The sequence below is a fragment of the Nicotiana tomentosiformis genome, chromosome 4, assembly GCF_000390325.3.
Source record: "Nicotiana tomentosiformis chromosome 4, ASM39032v3, whole genome shotgun sequence".
Taxonomy (NCBI): Eukaryota; Viridiplantae; Streptophyta; class Magnoliopsida; order Solanales; family Solanaceae; genus Nicotiana; species Nicotiana tomentosiformis.
The window spans coordinates 91,775,351-91,795,210 of NC_090815.1; the positions used below are offsets into that span (position 1 = coordinate 91,775,351).

The window sequence follows — 19,860 nt, forward strand, 5'->3', positions numbered from 1 at the left end:
AAACAATCAGGGCGCATGTGGTATAATCACCTGAGTGAGTACCTGTTGAAAGAAGGGTACAAGAATGATTCAATTTGTCCTCGTGTCTTTATAAAAAGATCTGGATCTAAATTTGTTATAATCACCGTGTATGTTGATGATTTAAATATCATTAGAACTCCTAAGGAGCTTCCTAAAGCAATAGACTATTTAAAGAAATAATTTGAAATGAAAGATTTTGAAAAGACAAAATTTTGTCTTGGTCTACAAATTGAGTATATGAAAGATGAAATTTTTGTCCATCAATCAGCATACACTAAAATGATTTTAAAGCGCTTATATATGGATAAAACACATCCATTCCGACCTCATAAAAATAATAAAAATACACCTTATTCGAGACAAATGTGGTTTGACGTTTGTCAAACTACCCACAATTTTGTATGAAGACAATGCAACATGCATAGCCCAATTGAAGGGAGGATTCATAAAGGGGATAAAACAAAGCAAATTTTACCAAAGTTATTTTTCACACATGATCTTCAAAAGAATGGTGATATCAATGTGCAACAGATCCGTTCAAGTGATAATATGGTTGCTCTACCGTCGTCAACCTTCAAGAAACTAGTGTACAAGATTGGGATGCGAAGGCTCAAGGATGTGAATTGATGCTCTCATCAGGGGAAGTTAATACGCGTTGTACTCTTTTTCCCTTACAAGGTTTTGTCCCACTGGATTTTCCTTGCAAGGTTTTTAACGAGGCAACCAATAGGCGCATTTCTAAACATGTGTACTCTTTTTCCTTCACTAGGATTTTTTTCCTATAGGATTTTTTCCTAATAAGGTTTTACCGAGGCACATTATCTATGGATATCTAAGGGAAGTGTTATAAGAAAAGTCAAATTATGCTGGATGTCTACTCTTCCTCCATGATCTTCTCAAATGCTTAATGACATATTCAATGACATATTTCTATGCTTAATGACATATTTTTCTTCACTTTTCATGCCTATATAAAGGCCTTGTAATAGATAAGAAAATATACACAATTGAAGAAGAAAATCTCTTCCTTCTCTCTATCTCCATTTCTTGTTCATGTTTTACTAAATTGCTTTTATTTTATTACAACATGTCTTGTTTATGTTTTGCTAAATTGCTTTTATTTTATAACAGAAATCTCAACTTGGCTTCTTTTTTTTTTTGGGGGGGAGGGGGGGAGGGGTGGGGGAGGGTTAAGGAACTCCTCTCTCTCTCTATAACAACATCTCTGTATAACAGTCATTCACTATAAAAGTCAAGTTTTTTCTCATAATTAATTTTTTAAGTTATATTTTACTTCTCTATAGCATCTTTTTACCTATAACAACAACAACCTCTTTGTAAAATTACTCATGTATAACAACCATATAGAATCTTTATAATTACTAATAATAATTCTAAAAATATGCACACAATCTTTCTCATTAAACAAAGTTTCTATCGAGATATAATATTTGATGATTTGCACATGATATCTTTTCCATTGGACAAATTTCAAAAAAGATTTAGATAGAAAATTTAACTATTAAGTTCTTAGATTGTTTTCAAAGGAAAGCTATTGGATACCTTTTTGCTGAAAATTTGGACACGAATATTCTCCAATTCAAGCGTTATATCGCTAGTAAGAGAATGAAATCTACGAAATAAGCTACAATTACAAAGTTCTTTCATATTTTTGAAAGAATTTATTTTATCTAGGTAGCTTTAAAATGTATGTCTTATAGTTTAAATTTGTATAAGTTTAGTTATGAATTTATTAACAGTGTATTAGCTTTATTCAATATTTAACTAGTAAAATATGCATATCTTTTGAGATTTTAAATTTGAATAATTTTCATATCTTTTGTATGTAACATTAAAAAGGGAAAAATAATTGATTTTTCGATAAGTTTTATCTATAACAACCAAAAAATATTAAACGTCAAATGTTGTTATAGGTGTATAACAGTCATTCACTATAAAAATCAAAAAATATCAGAACAAACGAAGCTGTTATAGAGAGGGTTGACTCTCTCTCTCTCTCTCTCTCTCTCTCTCTCTCTCTATATATATATATATATATATATATATATATATATATATATATATATATATATTCTCTCTTGCTCATAACTTAGCGATGTCTCTGTTTGTTTGGTAAATGATTTCTCTTGGAAAAGTATGTTTTCTAGTTGGGTTGTAACTTGTAAATAATGATGTACGTTCCTTTGATATCATGCCCTTAATAAATTAATAGAAGACTGGTTTCGGTGAAAGAAAAAAAGTCTTCTCCTTTAAATAAACATTCATATAATTTTATCTTAATAGATAATCTTTTCACATAACATGAATTAAAATAATTGACAAATTTAGTAAAAGATTCTTTTCGGTCATTTGAAATAAACTATTTCAATTCCATTATGTCCCGCAATTTTCTATTTTTCAGAATAATTGATTCAGCAAATAGGAGAGTGTTGATAATATGGAATGAACATGTTTAAGAGGCATGTATGAAAAGAATATATGTGAATAGTCCAAAGTAGGAAATGCAACGTCCTAATTAGGAAGAGTTAGTATTGTATGGAATTGATATCCAATCTTAATTTAGAGATCGGGATTATTTGGAATATTTTTTTAAACCACTTTCTAACATTGAATCAAAATTTAACCACTTTCTATATTGAATCCAAATTTTTGTACTGCAAATACTTCCAGAAACAAATCAAATGCATTACACCAATGGCTGTTAGAGTGACAACAGTTTGCTTTTCTCTTTTAGTTTCGATTATCATTCTTTCTAATGTGATCGAGAGCTACGAGTCTGGCAGAAGATCAAACGTTACAATTGAGGTATGATTTCTATAGGTTTGGTATATATATTTGGACTTCTCAAAATTATAAAATTGTAAATGCAGTGAAAGGCCTATTTTTCTGTTTATGTGATGAAATTGATCTTTTGTAGACTATTCATGGACACTTTTATGATTGCGTAGACATCTACAAGCAACCAACTCTTCTGCATCCAACTTTGGACTCAAAAAGAATTAAGGTATAAGTTTTGGTATAGCATCTTTTCAAAGAATGGACCGCTTTATCATATCTTCTTACGTCTTTTAATTTATTTTTCGGTTGTGAAATGTGACAAAAGTATTGGCACTAATAGGGATATATTCCTCGAAAAAATTCATATTTCGATTTTGATTTTGTTTAGTACAATATGCAAAACAGATGATCATAGTGAAGGAGCTTGAAAGACAAAAGAAAGGAAAATCGGGCGGTTTCAAGGCAGAGGAATATTGGTTGAATAAGGAAGGATGTCCGATTGGAACTGTGCCTATACGCAGAATGAAAAAGAAACAACTCCAAAATGCAAGAGATGCCTCCTTAAGCTTGTCCAATGAATACTTGGGAAACAATTGGATTGATGTAAGCCTTGATTTAGAAAAAACTTTCCTTGATGTTATCCTATATAAAATAATTATTAAATCCTTTGAAACAATAAAAATTAAAAGAAAAAAAAAATGACTTGCTCGAATTGAGACTATGAAAATTTAAAGGATTTGCATATTAACTTAGCTAATTTAAGTGAGAATTATATGAGATTCTTTGGATTTAAAATTGCATAATTTATTGACAGATAAATAAAAACATTGTATTTAGTTTGCAGGAATTTACATACAAGCGTCTCCACCAATAGAAAGGTTTTTTGGGGTGTCAGCTTTTCTATGTTTATACAATCCTCAAGTAAGAGGAACTGGTCAATACAGTGCTGCATCCATGTCTCTTGAAACCGGGGCAGGACAAAAGTTCGAGCATATTCAAGTCGGGTGGATTGTAAGTTTCAAATCTTGTACTTTGCATTAGAGAAAGAAACTACTCAATCATCTATAGTAAGTTTTTGATAGTTTCCTGCTCACATTGAATCTTTTATGTTATTATGCTTTTCGGGTTCACTATCAAATACTCCATCAGTTTTATTTATGTCACATTATATTTTTATTAGTTTGTTTTTGCGGGGTGGGGATGGGTGGTGCAGAAAAAAATTTCTAAACTATTTTGTGCAACCAAACAGTTGAAAATGGGAAAACATTTTCTGGTCATACTAGAGGAAGCATGAATAACCATTTAGAGGCCCCTGGATTATTGCAAATCATCCTTCTCCATGGCATTTTGGGATAGTCTCCAAGTAACTTCAAGTACATTTTCTTTACAGAGAATGTGTGTAAAGATTGCAGATCTTTCTCAGTCATTCCCATCTCCTCTATATACTACTTTGCCTTGAACACCTTTTTGGATTATCCAACATGCATGCCTGCTTAGGATATGCATTCCAAACTACCCATCTCTCCTATAATATATATGAATCCATTGTTCCAAAGAGTATCCTTCTTTTTACTTGGGCTCTATAGAAGTTTACACAAGGCAGGGCAGCCTTGTTCAAGATGTGTAAATTCAATAAATTTAGACCCCCTAAAGCCTTAGGTACACATATCTTATCCCACCCAAACAATGCCTTTGTGATATCAGTTCCCCCTATCCATTAGAAGGTTCTACATAATCTTTCAATAAGTGAGGCAATTTTCTTTAGCAAGATGAAGAGCTGTGACCAATATATCTGTATTGAGAATAATACAGATTTCAATAGTTGTATCCTACCAACATAGGATAGGAATCTTGAAGTCTATGATGTAACTCTACCAAGCATCTTCTCCAGTAGTGGTTGGCACTCTCAAGTACCTTATGGGTAGATCACCTATGTTTATCCCAAGTATGGTCTGAATTTGCTCATGTACTCCGTGATTAACCCCCTCAGAAATAAATGGAGCATTTCTGTACATTAGCATGTAGCCCTAAAGCTTGAAAAACAACTGGACTGATTTAAGGTCTCCCCTGCTTAATAAAAGCAGGTCATCTGCAAAACTCAGCTGGATGATTTTCGTCTTTGCACATTTTGGGTGATATTTGAAGCTTGGTTCATTCTTCAAAGTCTTCAATAATCTGTTTAGATGATCCATCGCTAAAACAAAGAGAAAAGGTGATATGAGGTCACCTTCTCTCAAACTTTTCCTAGTAGCAACTGGAGGAGTAGGAACCTTACTGATTGCAATAGAATAGGATATAGAAGTGATACAACACATGATCTATTTAACAAACATGTCAGGGAAATGAAGGCCGACTAGGATTTCTTCCAAATACACTCATTCTAGTGAATCATAAGCCTTTTGTAAATCAACTTTCAACATACATCTAGGAGAAATACCCTTTATGTTATGACATTTAATAAGCTCATGGCTAAGAATGATATTATCAGACATAAGTCTACCAGGCACAAAGGCAGCTTGACTGCCATCAGTGAGTCCACTAATAACTTCACCAAGTCTACTAATAATGATTTTAGATATGATCTTATATATGACATTACAATAAGAAATTGGCTTGTATTCTTTAATGGAAGCAAGATGCTTGACCTTGGGAATTAAATTTACAAATGTGCAGTTGATTGGTTTGGATATTGTTGCAATATTGAAGAATTTCATAACTGCCTCAGTTACATCATCTCCTACAATATTCTGATTTTCTTGAAAAAGAGGGCATTGTACCTATCATACCCTGGAGCCGTTTGGTCATCAATACCCTGTAGTGCCTCCCCCACCTCTATCTTTGTGACTGGTGCAATTAGATTCAGTTGTTTTCCGCTTAACACATTACCTCTTTGCATAATTTCATCACTAATACAAGGCAATTAACTAGCTGCTGAACCCAAAAGGTTCTTATAAAATTCAATGATTTCTTTTTCAATATCTGCAGAGTTCTGTAGTATTACACCCTCAGTGGTAGCAAAGTTTCTGATTTGATTTTGTGCAGATCTATTCTTCAGGCAAGCATGGAAAAAAATGTGTTTGACTCCCCTAATTGCAAAAACAGAATCATGGCTTTTTATTTAGCCACACTTTCTTCAATTAGACTCCATTTTTTCAGCTCCATCTTTAAGTATTTTTCCTCTTCAAACAAGTTACTATAATCATTCACCTGCCTTATTTTACTCTGCAATGCTACAAACTTTCCTTGCACATCCTTAACTTTATTAGCTATCTTAGGAATTCCGTTCTATTTAGCTTCTTTAACTCTCTCACCAATTTTAACTTCCTCCACGCCTTAGCCATAGGAGCAGAGTGTACATGTTTTTTCCAAGCATCCTTTACCATAGGCAGGAAATCTGAATGCTTAGCCAAGCAGTTTAAGAACTTAAAAGGCCTAGCTACCTTCCCAATCCTGTCACCAGTGAGATACACAAAGGATAGTGGTCCGAGAACATAGGGTCCAAGGCTAGCACTTCCACATTGTTTCAGTTTTGGATCCAAGCAGAGTTAACCAGTGCCCCCTCACATTTCATGTTGATAAAATTGTAACTTGTGGACTCCTCACATCCTCTTTGCTAATATGCCCATCTCTTTAACTCCACTAGTAAGTCACAGTTCCTTGTTTAGTTCTCCTGTTAGAGGATTGAATATATTAGCCACACCACGTGTATCATTTTTTCATGGATGTGCCTTGAATTGGCAGTTGCATCATTGGATTTCTGAGCCTGCACTTTGTCAGTTAACTGACTCAGATTCTGGTCTTGAGTCACTATTTTATCCACTAGGCCTTTTACCCATATTGCCTTAGTCCTCTTTGTTTAATTTGAACCTGCTTCCTCTGAGATAGTTTGACATGCATACCCTATTTGCAGACACTTCGCACAATACACAGGCTTCCAATCATATTTCACAGTGATAGGCAACTCACATGTGACATCCATCTCCACTCGTATTCTAGCATAAGAAATCCTATCAATATTTGTGGTACATTCATTAGCGTAAATTAATAGGACATCCCAGAACACTTCCAATACGACTCAAAGTGGAACTACCTCAACAATTCATTCTTCACAGATTTTTTGGGTTCCGGCAAAGGCGCAAGATAGTAGCTCACGTTGGAGGTTCTTCACAAAATTATGAGTTTGTCAGAATATTAAAACATGATTAAGACCATAAATTCAAAAATCATTATTTCGTATCAAATTAAACTAGTGCATGTAACATGATCTGAAGCAAAAGGAGTACTAATAGTTTAAGAAAGAAATCTACTCTAACATATTTTGTCCAACAAATCCGCTGCAGTTTGCGAGATTCGTGGTAGTTCACTTCAAAATGAAAGCAATATTTCAGTCATCTGCCCATTTCTTATCCTATTTTTCTCAAAAGATTATAGTTAAGTATGTCGTCTTTACGTTCATTTTTTCAGGTGCATCCAAAAATGAACGGTGACAACCGAACTCATTTGTATACCAAGTGGACAGTAAGTATAGTTTTTATTTATTTAATTCATTACTTGATTGAGAAATAATTTATAACCACAGAATTTCGAAAAAACAAAATAACTAACTAATACTTGAAATAGGCGGATGGCTATCACAAAACTGGCTGTTACAACACTCACTGTCCTGGATTTATTCAATTAAGTAGCGTAATACCTATAGATTATGTTTTTCCAAGGATCTCCGACATACAAACTAATTCCAAAGAAGAAGTACTTCTCAGTGTCTATCAGGTATTATGTTATACCATACACTTTCTATTATTGCATTATTTATTCTTACTATAGACTCCATCTTTTATGTAAAATGTTCTTTTCTTTTTTATATTTTTCATAAAAATGCTTTTTTACAAAGTCTTGCTAATGTGTTAATATTGGAATATACAACAAGTTCCCCCTCCCCCAACCCCCACCCCACAAGTAAAAAAAAGAAAGAAAGGAAAACAGAGTGGCTTCACGTTCTCGTTAAACAAAATAAAAAAGAAACTAATGAGATGAACTAAATGAGAAATGTGTTATTTTGAACAATTTAGGAATAATAAATACTCCCTCCGGTCACTTTTATTTGGCACATTTTGGCTTTTCACGCCCCTTAAGAAATAATAAATGAAGTGCATAATTTACCATGTTACTCATATTAATTGATACATATTTTATTGGATTTGAGAAAATGATTTGAAATGGTAATAAATACTGTGGGTAAAACAGGAAAAAATTTGTTGTCTTCTCTTGATATGCGTAAAGTGTCCAGTGAACATCTATTTTTAGTATACATGCCAAGTAAAAGTGATCGGAGAGAGTAAATTATTGGAAAAACTAGTGGTATCTCGAAAGGTAATGTCTATCTTGGTTTGGAAAATCTTTTCTCTTTGAAGTGTTATTTACATCTACTTATTATTTAGTAAATTATTTTATATTTAACAGAGTCAAACTAACCGTTATCTAGCCGTTGGTGCAACGCCTATATAAATATGGTCTTTGGAGAGCTAAAGACATATTTTCTAAAATAACTTTCTGAATCTTTTTGTTCCTCCTATATGCATGTTGGGTTTCTTTAACATCTAGCTTTTAAGATTTGTCTTCTTTTTTGCTCTGTCGTTATGAGTTTATATAGTGGAAATACTATATGTTAGGTATTAATGCAAGTTTAATTTCATTTTTTCCCTCAAGAATTCAATTCCTGCCGTCATATGCTGCCAATTGTAAAGAAGACATCTGTTTTTGAGAAAAAGTTAAGGAAACCAAATAAATGATCTCAACGGACAGCAAAACTATAGTTCGACATTGCAACAATATCGTTTTATGACATCATTCATGAAATTTTAGATAAGGAGTATGTACAGTACTACTTAATGTTGCCAATATTTTCATCTTAATTATTTAGCTAACATTTCTCACACCCCCACCCACCAACCGAAAAAAGAAGAAGAAAAAAGGTACTATTCATAACATGATTTCACAAACTTATCTCTGTCTTTCCTGGATCTCTTTTATTGTTTACATAACATTTCTTTTCCAAAACTCAAATTCTTAGTCGTTATAGGTGCAAATAATTTTTCTTAAAATATTAAAGTGACTCTAATTTCAGCTGTTCTCTATAATTGAATTCCTATGCTATGTTTGTCATATGTTTGAATTTATTCCACTCAGTTATTTGTAAAAGGATAACAACTCAAACAATATGATTTCATAATATCGTATTTATGATCAAAGAGCTTTTTAATCTTTGTATCATTTATAAACTTTTAGATAAGGAGGTTGCGCACTGGATTATGCTAATTAACGGTATTATGATTTTCTCAGACACAATATTTGGATTATCATCTTGTAATGCCGATGTTGGAGGAGGAGATAGGAATGTGGCCATATGAAATATTCGACAGTTTGAGTGCAAAGGGAGCGGACACAGTACGATACGGAGGGCAGGTGTACACACCAGCAGGTCAAGATCTTAGCCCTGCCATGGGAAATGGTCAATTTGAGGAAGGGCATTGGCAGCTAACTTGTTATATGCGCAAAGTCTTGTATGACATAGAAGTAGATGGCAACAGACAACAAGTTCCACCAGATGATTCCAAGGTTCAAACTCAAGAATCAAGGTGTTTTTATGAAGGAAATCAACATAATGACAATGATGGCTACTGGGACTATAACTTCTTATTTGGAGGTGCAGGTGGAGGAGAACATAGTTAATTTTGTCAGTACTAGAAAAAGGGGCAAAAGGATAAAAGAAAAACATCAGTACCTAGCAATGTCCTCTCTGTTGCACTTCTATTTTTGCTTGAATTAAAAAAAAGGCTTTATTTCAGCTCTGTTTTCTAAAGTAATTTGAGGGAGGGTAAAGAAAATTGAACTTCCAAGAAGGTCTCGAATTAACTAGACAACCAATGCAACTACTCACTATAAAGATATCAGGATTACGCACTACAAGAAATTGGGCCTTTAGCGAGGGAAAATTTGGTCATTAAACGTCCAATTCTGGTCGTTATAAGTTGATAACAACCGGAAAATATTCTGTCGTCACCGGTCGTTAAAAATCCCGACGTTAAAAGTTAACGACCGGTTTACATTCCAATCGTTAAAGATTCTTTAGTGACGACATAATTTTCGGTCGTTATACATACTTTTTGGCGACAGGATTTTCGCCTCGCTAATATGTTATCCGGTCCTAAGTCTTTAATGACAATAAGTAAGTCAATTCGAGTGCTTTAACGACTAATATTCCCGTCGTTAATTGTATAATTACTTTTAATATCCAATATTCTCATCGTTAATAGTCATTTATCTATTTGAGAAACCTGTCGTTAAAGAGTTTTAATGACCACATTTTTCTTCGCTAATATGAAAATGTAATAAATATAATTAAGAAAATTTAAATTACATGAATAGTAATAATTATTTATATGCATTCATACACGCTCAACAACATTGGAAAATAAACCAAATACTTGATATCTTGTTAATACAAAGAACTAAAGCATAATTATTAACAATTCCTAAAAAGAGAAAAAGTAAAATTGCAGCATATATATGTACATAAGACAGTGTCTTTAAACCATCGTTGACGAACCAAAACCTCTTATACTTCAACTTGCTCTACACTTTCTTTAAGAATAGGTTCTTCGGACTTCAAATTTTTGATATGATAAAATAACAAATTTATGCCAGTTTAGTAACAAAGAATAAACAACTAATATCAGATCCATTAAAGGCTACACTAATGGCTAAAAATGAGAAAGTGAAAAAATACAAATATAATATGACATAACAGTAGATAATATTGTAGCACGAATACGACACATTAAATTTCCTATATCTGTAGATGATGATCATAAGACGACTAAATGATAGTTCTACACCACCCAATCTTGTCGCACAAAAACCTGCACAACGAGCGTGACTTTTGGGAAGCAAATCTCATTAGGGTGGGCGTTCGGTACTTCGATTCGTTATTTAAGAACTTCAGGAATAATGTAATAGAAGCAAGAGCTATTCTTGTGGGACTGGAAAGGTATTCTACTAATGGATTACATCATGTGATCGTTGAATCAGATTCAATGATGATCACTGGCATGATAAATGGGAAGGTTAATGTTACTTGGCAGGTAATCTGGGTGCCAGTCATATTCTTGGAAAATAAAGGTTAATAATAAGACATGATTTCTACTAATTTTGCATCTTTGAGAGAAACTATGTTGGGAGGAGACTAAAAGGCAGATAGTCCAATTGGAAGAAAAGTCCTATCCTTAAGCTAACCTATCATGGACTTTGAACAAATGCCATGCAGCTAATTGAGGTAAAAGCAGAACAAAAGTGAAAGTTGTCCACTACTGTTTTCAAATAAGCAGCTCAAAAAGAGTTAAATTGATCTGTCCAATCCCTCATCTAAAAGAAGCTATGAATTCAATATGTCCAAGGTTGGTAGTAGAGGTAGATTTAAAGAAGAGGCCATGGGAGCAAAATCCACCTCTTCACAACCGGTCGCACCCGGAGATACCTCCAGTAGCGGAAGTACGAGTTGGGGAGGTGTTCAGAGTTGAGATGGTGGATTTTAGTGGAGGCGGCGTAATACAAGAAACATTGTCGAGGACATTAAGTGTGCTGATCATTCTGTTGTGAGTTTCTAATAACACTCAATTATGTCATTGTTTTACTTCCCCTTTAGAACTAGTAGTAATTTCGTGAAAGAAAAAGGTTTGACACAAAGTCAACAGTAATATTTCAACCCCTAATAGATAGAAGAATTATTAGGTGATGAAAAGTGATCATTCTGCCCATCACAAACAAGAATGACCAACAAATTGTTACGGATGAAGCTTAGCCTAGGATTCCAGCAGTAAGACACAATTCAATAGATAAGGTATAGCATCTAAACTAGGGAATTTCCATCATATGGTTCCAGACATGAAGAGACAGGGACTTTGCCTTTGCCAAAGGTTTGCCTAAGGTAAAACCTAAGCATCGAATCCTCCCCTGCAAAATAGGAAAATACCCAAAATACGAGTGTGAAAATTGCTTTGAATAACGAGATTTTCCAAATTGTAACGGAGGACCCAAAATATGAGTGTGTAAATTGCTTTGAATAACGAGATTTTCCAAATTGTAACGGAGGAGTCCTCTCTACCTAACTTTTGCTCTAGCAACTGTTAAGTTGATAGTAGGCAATATTTTGTATAAGGAATAGCTATTCATCCTACATGTAACCAGAAAGAGGTTTGAACAAAGAACCAAGCTCTTGCTTTTGCTAAATGAATTGAATAGGTTTAATAGCACACTAGGTTTAATAGCACTCCCTGAAGCTCCTTGGAAAGCTGTGATGCAACAGCTAACTATGGTTTCGCGAACTCACAGTAAAGCCATGCAGCTCAGTTTAGTATAAGCCTCTCGCACTTCTTAATGTGGTGAGATTCAATTTAAGAACAATCATAACATATTAGGCACTGATCCAGAAAGAAAAATGCATCGGTGAAAGGAAGAACAGAAACACAGCAAAACTTACACAAGCATGCTTCCTAATAAAAGCTGCTTCATAGGACCTGATGTTTTATACGTCAATACCACACAAGATGGGGTGATTTGTATAGTGTCCAATACTTCACGTGCACAGATTATAGAAGGACCCGGTTCTTCTATGTGTTCGAACTACTACTGTTGCGGAATAATAAGTACAGAAAATAAAGAACACAGATATTTTTATGTGGAAAACACCTAGCTCAAAAGGTGAAAAAAATAAGACCTACTTCCCACTAGGATTTTCCCAAACTCTCCACTAAATCATTGAGCCAAAAATTGTATTTACAAAACACTTTTGTAAACCTAGGATTAACTCTAATCCCGTTGTGGCAACTGGCCTCTAACTGCTGCAACAACTTCAAGTTAACTCTAACTTGAATACTATGAGTACCTATTACAATTGCCTCTAGATAAGGCTGAAAGGTACAATATGAAAATACCTACTACAATTGAACTAGAATAAAAGACAGACACTTGGAGCTGGTTCTTCTATCTGGTTCATTTAGCTTCAAGTTCATACACTTGAATCACACACGAACTGCTTGCAAAATGCCTTGCTATTTTGCTCTCAATTCACGTTTAACTTATGCTTTTGTGCGTCCCCGTATAATAAGAACATCATGCGATTTATAGAGTTAGTAGAGTAGAAAATAACTAGAGTTCCAATGCTACTCTTCCTTGGTGGAAGAGTTTTAGTTAATCTCAACTCCTAACTCCTTCCATATCTTGGATAATGTTCTCATTGAGTAAGGAGTCCTTGGATAATATTCTCGTTGAGTAAGGAGTTTTTCTTATTAATTATGCAATCTTTTCGATCAGGAGATATCTATTATTATGCCATATTTCGTTTATCTCCTGCATGTGCATCTCACGTGCTTTGAATCTGCCCGTATCTATGCCTACCAGTGATGGACCTGGTTCATCCCTGAGTTCCTTTGTCAATCTTCAAAACTATTCTTTTTTTTTGCCAACAAATTTCCCCTTTTTGATGATGACAAACTATGTGCTTCCATAAGTTTATGCCCTATTTCAACTTAGCTCAACATCAACATAATGTTAGAAATAATTTTTTTTTTATCACTTATCATCAAGGACCAGGTTCATTAGGTTATAAACATCACTGTTCAAAATGTAAAGCACAAAATTTTTTCCCTTTTGGCATCATCGAAAAGTTGCATAAAAAATGTGAGATAACCCGATTTTAAAACTTATTCATGGCCACTGGGGCTACTTCAAATGCAATCATGGATTAATCATCATAGATCAAGCTAAGAATTTTAACCATCAAAGAAATATAAACAAATAGTTAGAGCAAAAACAATGAATTTCATTGATGATTGATAAGATTCTACCATAAAGCATAAGAAGAAATAAAAATACTGGAAACATGAGCAAAAAAAATCCCGAACTGGATCACTGGTTGATCTACATTAGGCTAGAAGTTTATGCCTTGGTTTTTGGCTAGGAGAAGTTTCAGCATGTCTTGAAGAATTCCATCATTCTTCTCCTTTTCTCTTGCTAGTTTAGTTCTGAGAGCATCTCTCTCATACTCTACCTCAGCCAACCTTTTCTTCAGCCTCTCAATCTCAGCATCCTTAGCCTCTCTTTCTTGCACCAAGGCTCGCACCTTGCTATTCACTGGTATCTTCTTAGATGAACCAGGTTCTTTAGGAGCGACATGGACTTTATAGACACAAGCAGTTAGCGTATTTGCCCCAAAATGATCTTTGCTTGTACCAACCTCCATTTCTTCTTTGGATTATAACTTTCAGTCACTCTCTTCAGTAGGTCTGCGAGGGTTTCCTGTTCAGATGAAACAGGTTCATCTATATTTTTCACAAGTTGAACCAACCCTTCAGCGGCTTCGCCAGACCCACTTCCCCCTGTTTTCTTTACACTCTCCTCTACTCCAGCAGATTTTTCTCCCTAAACAACCATTGCACCTGTGTCTTTGGTTAAACTCACAGGAGTGGGTGAAGAATCAACCACTCTTTTACCCTTTCCCCTCACAGCACTTCGAACACCCTTGCTCTCTTTTTCTTTTTTCTTTTTTATTTTTACCACCAATTCCTCCAGACTCTGTAGTTTCAACACCTGCTTTAGACCCTACTAGTACAAACCTATTCATCAAATTTGTTCTCTCCCCGCAACAACCTTGCGAGCAAGCATCTTTACTCTTTTCTTAGAGGTTGGGGTGGTAGAAGGGATGATAGAGGGTGTGGAAGTCTAATCAAACTGAATTTCAGTTTTGAAAAGACTTTGGAGTATATCCCTAGAATCTAGGTACTTCAATTCAGTTGGGACTCTTTTGAACAGAACTGATTCACTTGTAACGGATAAGTCCAAAAGGAGTTTGGAATTAAGTAGGACTCTGCTCATGATCCAAATATTATTATTTCAAATTATGCAGAGTGTAGAAAACATACCGTGTTATCTTGATGAATCAGGTTCTTCATTGAGAATACTTTTGTGTAAGTCTAAATTTGCCAAAATAAAGAAAATATCATTAGAGATTAATGAGTCATTTTAACATATGGCACAAGAGTATACTATTGAAAGTATGAGACTGAGTAAAAATTAATCTAATTATGTACACAATTTTCAGATTTTCTAACCAAATTTTTTTTCTTCTTTCGTTGTGTACTCTGAACTGGTCCTTTTAGGTGATCTTAATCATCCCTAATTCTAACCTGTTCCTTTCAAAGTGATCTCTACTTAGGACTTTTTGTGAAGATGTCAGCTATTTGCTTGTCCGTAGCACAAAATTCTATAGTGATCAACCCCTTTTCATAGTTATCCCTCAAAAAGTGATGCCTAACATCTATGTGCTTAGTTCTCTTGTGGTGAACCAGGTTCTTGGTCATACTAATAGCACTAGTGTTATTACAAAAAATGGGAATACAACCAACATCAATTCCAAAGTCCTTTAATTGTTGTTTGATCCACAACAATTTTGCACAACATGAAGCAGCAGCAACATACTCAGCTTCAGCAGTAGATAAGGCCACTGAACTTTCCTGTTTGGTGGCCCAAGACACAAGACATGAGCGAAGAAAGTGTGCCATACCTGAGTTGCTCTTTCTATCCACAAGAAAACCTACATAATCAGTATCAGCATATCCCACAAGATTAAAATTACTACCTTTTGGATACCAAAGACAAAGATCAGTGGTGCCTTTTAGATATCTCAAGATTCTTTTGACAGCAGTCAAGTGAGACTCCTTCAGATTTGCCTGAAATCTTGCACAAAGGCCTACACTGAAAACAATGTCAGGTCTACTAGTAGTGAGATACAACAATGAGCCAATCATTCCCCTATACAACTTCTAATCGACAGATGAATCAGGTTTATCCATATCCAACTTTGTAGCTGTTGCAATAGAAGTGTCAATTTCGTTGGAATCTTCCATTTTAAACCTTTTAAGCAACTCTTTTACATACTTCTGCTTATGGATCATAGTTCCATTTTAGTTTTATTTAATTTGTAAGCCTAAAAAGAAATTAAGCTCACCCATCATGCTCATTTCAAATTCACTCCCCATTAGTTTAGTAAAATCTTTACTTAACTTATCAGTAGTTGCTCCAAAGATTATATCATCAACATATATCTGAACTACCAAGAGATCTTTACCTTTTTCTTTCAAGAACAAAGTATTGTCAATTTTACCTCTCTTGTAGTCATGCTCAAGCAAAAACTTTAATAATCTTTCATACCATGCTCTTGGCGCCTGCTTGAACCCATAAAGTGCTTTGTCAAGTTTGTACACATGATCAGGACTCTCCTTGCTTTCAAACCCTGGAGGTTGCTTGACAAACACTTCTTCCTTTAGATAGCCATTGAGGAAGGCACTCTTGATATCCATCTGATAGAGGGTGAATTCCATATAAGCAGCAAAGGCTATGGGGAGTCTTATTGCTTACAACCTTGCAACTGGAGCAAAGGTTTCATCATAGTCTATGCCCTTCTCTTGGCTATATTCTTGAACCACAAATCTTGTCGTGTTCCTTGTAAAAGTTCCATCTTCATCAAGTTTGTTTCTAAAGACCCATTTTGTGCCAATTGCTGATCTGTCCAAGGGTCTTGGCACCAGATGCCAAACTTGACTCTTTTCAAATTGGTTGAGTTCATCTTGCATAGAATTTACCCAGTCTGTATCCTGCAAAGTCTCAACAATATTTTTAGGTTCAATAAGAGATAAGAAGGCATCAAAAGCACAAAGATTCTTTAATGAGGATCTGGTTTTGATTCCAGAGGTTGGATCGGTAATTATGTTCTCAATGGGATGAGAACTTTGATACTTTTAAGGTTTCACAACCAACTGGTTTCCCCTTGATGTTCCTTCAATGCTTTGTTGTTATGGAACAGGTTCAGGTACAGGTTCCACTGAAGTTTGAGAATTGTTTTGTTCTATTCCCCCTGTCATGTTGCCGGGGATAGATGAACCTGTTCCGTCACCTGTTCCTTCCTCCAGAGATGCTTCAGTCTGGGCTGTGGTTTCATTTAAGTGTTTAATTAGCTCAATTGCTTCATCATCATGTTCCTGTCTCTCAGAAAGAATGTTAGTTTCATCAAAAACCACATGTACACTTTCTTCAACACATTTAGTTTTTTTGCTATAAACTTTATAAGCTTTACTATGTAAGAAATATCCCAAGAATACTCCCTCATCACTTCTGGGATCAAACTTGCCTAGGGAGTCTTTATTATTGTTGTGCACAATGCACTTGCATCCAAATGCCCTAAGATGGGATATATTTGATTTTCTCCCTTTAAGTAACTCATAGAGAGTTTTCTCAATAAGAGGTTTAGTCATGCACCTATTTATGATGTAGCATGCAGTATTTACAGCTTCTGCCTAGAAGCTATAGGGCAGTTTACTAGAAAGAAGCATAGTCCTAGCCATATCTTCAAGTGTCCTATTCTTTCTTTCAACTACTCCATTTTGCTGTGGAGTCCTAGGAACAGAAAAATTATGATCTATGCCATGCTCATCACAAAATTTAGCAAATTTAGCATTTTCAAATTCAGTGTCATGATCAGACCTGATTGATACAAGTTGATTACCTAGTTGTTCCTGAGTTTTTCTAACAAAAAAAGTGAACATGTCAAATACTTCATCTTTAGATGTTAAAAACAATGTCCAAGTAAACCTAGAGTAATCATCAACAAGCACCATTATGTATCTCTTACCACCTCTACTTAATGTTCTCATTGGACCACAGAGATCCATATGAACCAGTTCCATCGTTCTGGTGGTACTTACCACTTTCTTGAATTTAAAAGAGGATCTTACCTGCTTCCCCCTTGCACAAGCCTCACAAACTTTTTCTTCCTTGAACTTAATGTTAGGCAGTCCTATCACCAAGTCCTTGGAGACTAATTTGTTGAGTTAACTTAGACTTGTATATCCAAGCCTCTTATGCCAAAGAAGTGGATCAATATCCAACACACATAAGCAAGTTAGTTCATTCTCTGAGAGTGTGGATAGATCTATAATATATATATTATTCACTCTTTTATCCTGCAAAATAATCTTGTCAGTGATAAGATTTATCACAAAACATTTAGTAAAGGTGAATGCTACCAAGTTACCTGTATCACACAATTGTGACACACTGATTAGGCTATACTTCAAGCCGTCTATCAAGTAGACATTCTCAATGGAATGAGAGTCATCCTTACCTACCTTACCAACCCCAATAATTTCACCTTTCTTTCCATTTCCAAAGGAGACATTTCCTCCTTTGAGGTCCTCAAGTAAAAGGAACTGGTCCTTGCTTCTTGTCACATGCTTTGAGCAGCCACTGTCCATGTACCATATTTGGCTGCTCCCCTTCACTTGAACCTACAAAAAGAAATCAGGGGTTAGTCTTAGGAACCCAAACTAGTTTGGGTCCCTTTCTATAAGCAAAAGGATGAATTAAATTCTTTTTAGCCCAACTTGGTAACCAATTCTTCCCTTGAACAAAATTTTTGTTCTTTTGACTGGCCCTTTCTTTTGCGTTACATTCACTTTTATAGTGACCAGTCTTACCACAGTGAGTACAAATCTTGTTCTCAGGAAGAGTGAGGTACTTGCTTTTAGGATACCACTTAGGTAGCTGATTCCCAAAGCCAAGTCCTCTTCTATTGCTACTGTAATATTCCTGTAGCCATGACAAAGCATCGGAGGACCTGTTCCGTTTACTAGTTCTGTCTAGTTCATGCTTGACCTTGCCTAAATCCTCCTTTAGCACTCTTACTTGCTCATCCTTCCTATACAACTCATCTTTTAGTTTGCCTATATTTTCTTCTAAAGTGAGTTGTGTGCAATCAACTGTCTTCTTACTGGTTCCTAGTTTCAGTTTTAGATTTTCAGATTTTAACTCAAGAACATTTGCTTCAAATGTATGAACCTGGTTTTTCAGAGCAGTATTTTCACTCACGGTCTCACTAACTCTGAGCTCCAGGTTCTTACACTTTGCTTTTAAAATCACACAATCCTTAGACAGTTGTTCTTTTTCTTTATTTATTACCTCAGATTCATCAATGAAATCTAGCAATAATTCAGAGAGTTTTTTTTTAGACAAAAATTTAATCTTGTCTTTGAGATGAATTATACTTACCTCAGATTCCTCATATGATTCTCCAATTTCCATAAGTACTTGTTCGTCTCCATCTTCATCATCTGATTCCTCATCTGAAATTTCTCCCCAAGTAGAAACCATAGCCTTTGTTAATCCTTTGTTCTTCTTGGGATGAACCTGTTCCTTCTTCCTGTTCTTTCGTTCAGATCTTTCCTTCTTCCATTCAATTTCCCATTGAGGGCAGTTTTTGATGTGGTGATCAGTCTTCCCACACTTGTAGCAGCCCTCATTGGTCTGTTTTTCAGGAACCCTTGCTTTGTTGTAATTTCCACCTCTTGAAGAACCTTTTCCTCTCATAAGGTATTTCTTGAAGTCCTTGGTGATCATAGCCATTTCATCTTCCTCCAGATTAGAACGTTCAGTGATTCTGAGTGCCAGGCTCCTTTCCTTCTTGGGTACATCCATATTCATGGTTTGCCTTCTAAGTTCATAAGCAGTGAGATTTCTTATTAGCTCATCTAACCTAAGAGTGGCAATGTTTTTTGATTCATGAATAGCAGTGATTTTGCTCTCCCATGATATTGGCAGAACCCTTGTCAAAATCTTCTCAACTTTGTCTTCTTCAAGAACCCTTCCAAGAGACTTAAGTTCATTTGTTAGTGTAGTGAACCTTGTATACATATCTTGGATGGTTTCTCCTTCCTTCATAGTAAAATTCTCATACTGAGAATATAGTAACGTTCCTCTGGACCTCTTTACCTGAGGTGTTCCTTCATGATCCACTTGCAAAGTGTCCCAAATTTCCTTAGCAGCAGTACAACTTTGAATTCTGTTGTACTCGTCTGGACCGAGTCCACCAACAAGCCATTTCTTGGCTTTAGTATTCTTCTCTAATTTTCTCAAGTCGTCAGCAGTGCAGTCAGC

At 35.1% G+C, this 19,860-nt stretch overlaps 2 protein-coding genes across 2 annotated transcripts; one reads left to right on the forward strand and one right to left on the reverse strand.

Annotated features, from left to right (window-relative positions):
- The first annotated feature begins 2,433 nt into the window (after positions 1 to 2,433).
- Positions 2,434 to 9,664, forward strand: LOC104102333 (protein neprosin-like). Its single transcript, XM_009610014.4, has 7 exons — positions 2,434 to 2,847; positions 2,960 to 3,046; positions 3,226 to 3,423; positions 3,658 to 3,831; positions 7,285 to 7,338; positions 7,441 to 7,590; positions 9,160 to 9,664. The coding sequence occupies exons 1-7, from the start codon at positions 2,578 to 2,580 to the stop codon at positions 9,547 to 9,549; spliced, it is 1,323 nt and encodes a 440-aa protein (XP_009608309.1). The 5' UTR covers positions 2,434 to 2,577; the 3' UTR covers positions 9,550 to 9,664.
- Positions 9,665 to 14,295: 4,631 nt separating this feature from the next.
- On the reverse strand, positions 14,296 to 19,401 carry LOC138910138 (uncharacterized). The gene is made up of 8 exons (XM_070201362.1): positions 18,361 to 19,401; positions 17,963 to 18,215; positions 17,413 to 17,488; positions 16,746 to 17,187; positions 16,294 to 16,526; positions 15,471 to 15,684; positions 14,796 to 14,846; positions 14,296 to 14,448 (listed from the first exon to the last, which is right to left on the reverse strand). The coding sequence occupies exons 1-8, from the start codon at positions 19,399 to 19,401 to the stop codon at positions 14,296 to 14,298; spliced, it is 2,463 nt and encodes an 820-aa protein (XP_070057463.1).
- Positions 19,402 to 19,860: the final 459 nt, after the last annotated feature.

Excerpts from the sequence above, each read along its gene's own strand:
- LOC104102333 (XM_009610014.4), top strand. The coding sequence starts at position 2,578 with ATGGAATTGATATCCAATCTTAATTTAGAGATCGGGATTATTTGGAAT. Across the intron at positions 2,848-2,959 it reads GATCAAACGTTACAATTGAG|ACTATTCATGGACACTTTTA; the intron begins GTATGATTTCTA and ends GATCTTTTGTAG. Across the intron at positions 7,591-9,159 it reads TACTTCTCAGTGTCTATCAG|ACACAATATTTGGATTATCA; the intron begins GTATTATGTTAT and ends TGATTTTCTCAG.
- LOC138910138 (XM_070201362.1), bottom strand. The coding sequence starts at position 19,401 with ATGGATGTACCCAAGAAGGAAAGGAGCCTGGCACTCAGAATCACTGAA. Across the intron at positions 17,188-17,412 it reads AATCAACTTGTATCAATCAG|GTGCATGACTAAACCTCTTA; the intron begins GTCTGATCATGA and ends CATCATAAATAG. Across the intron at positions 15,685-16,293 it reads ACCTTTGCTCCAGTTGCAAG|GGGAATGATTGGCTCATTGT; the intron begins GTTGTAAGCAAT and ends GAAGTTGTATAG.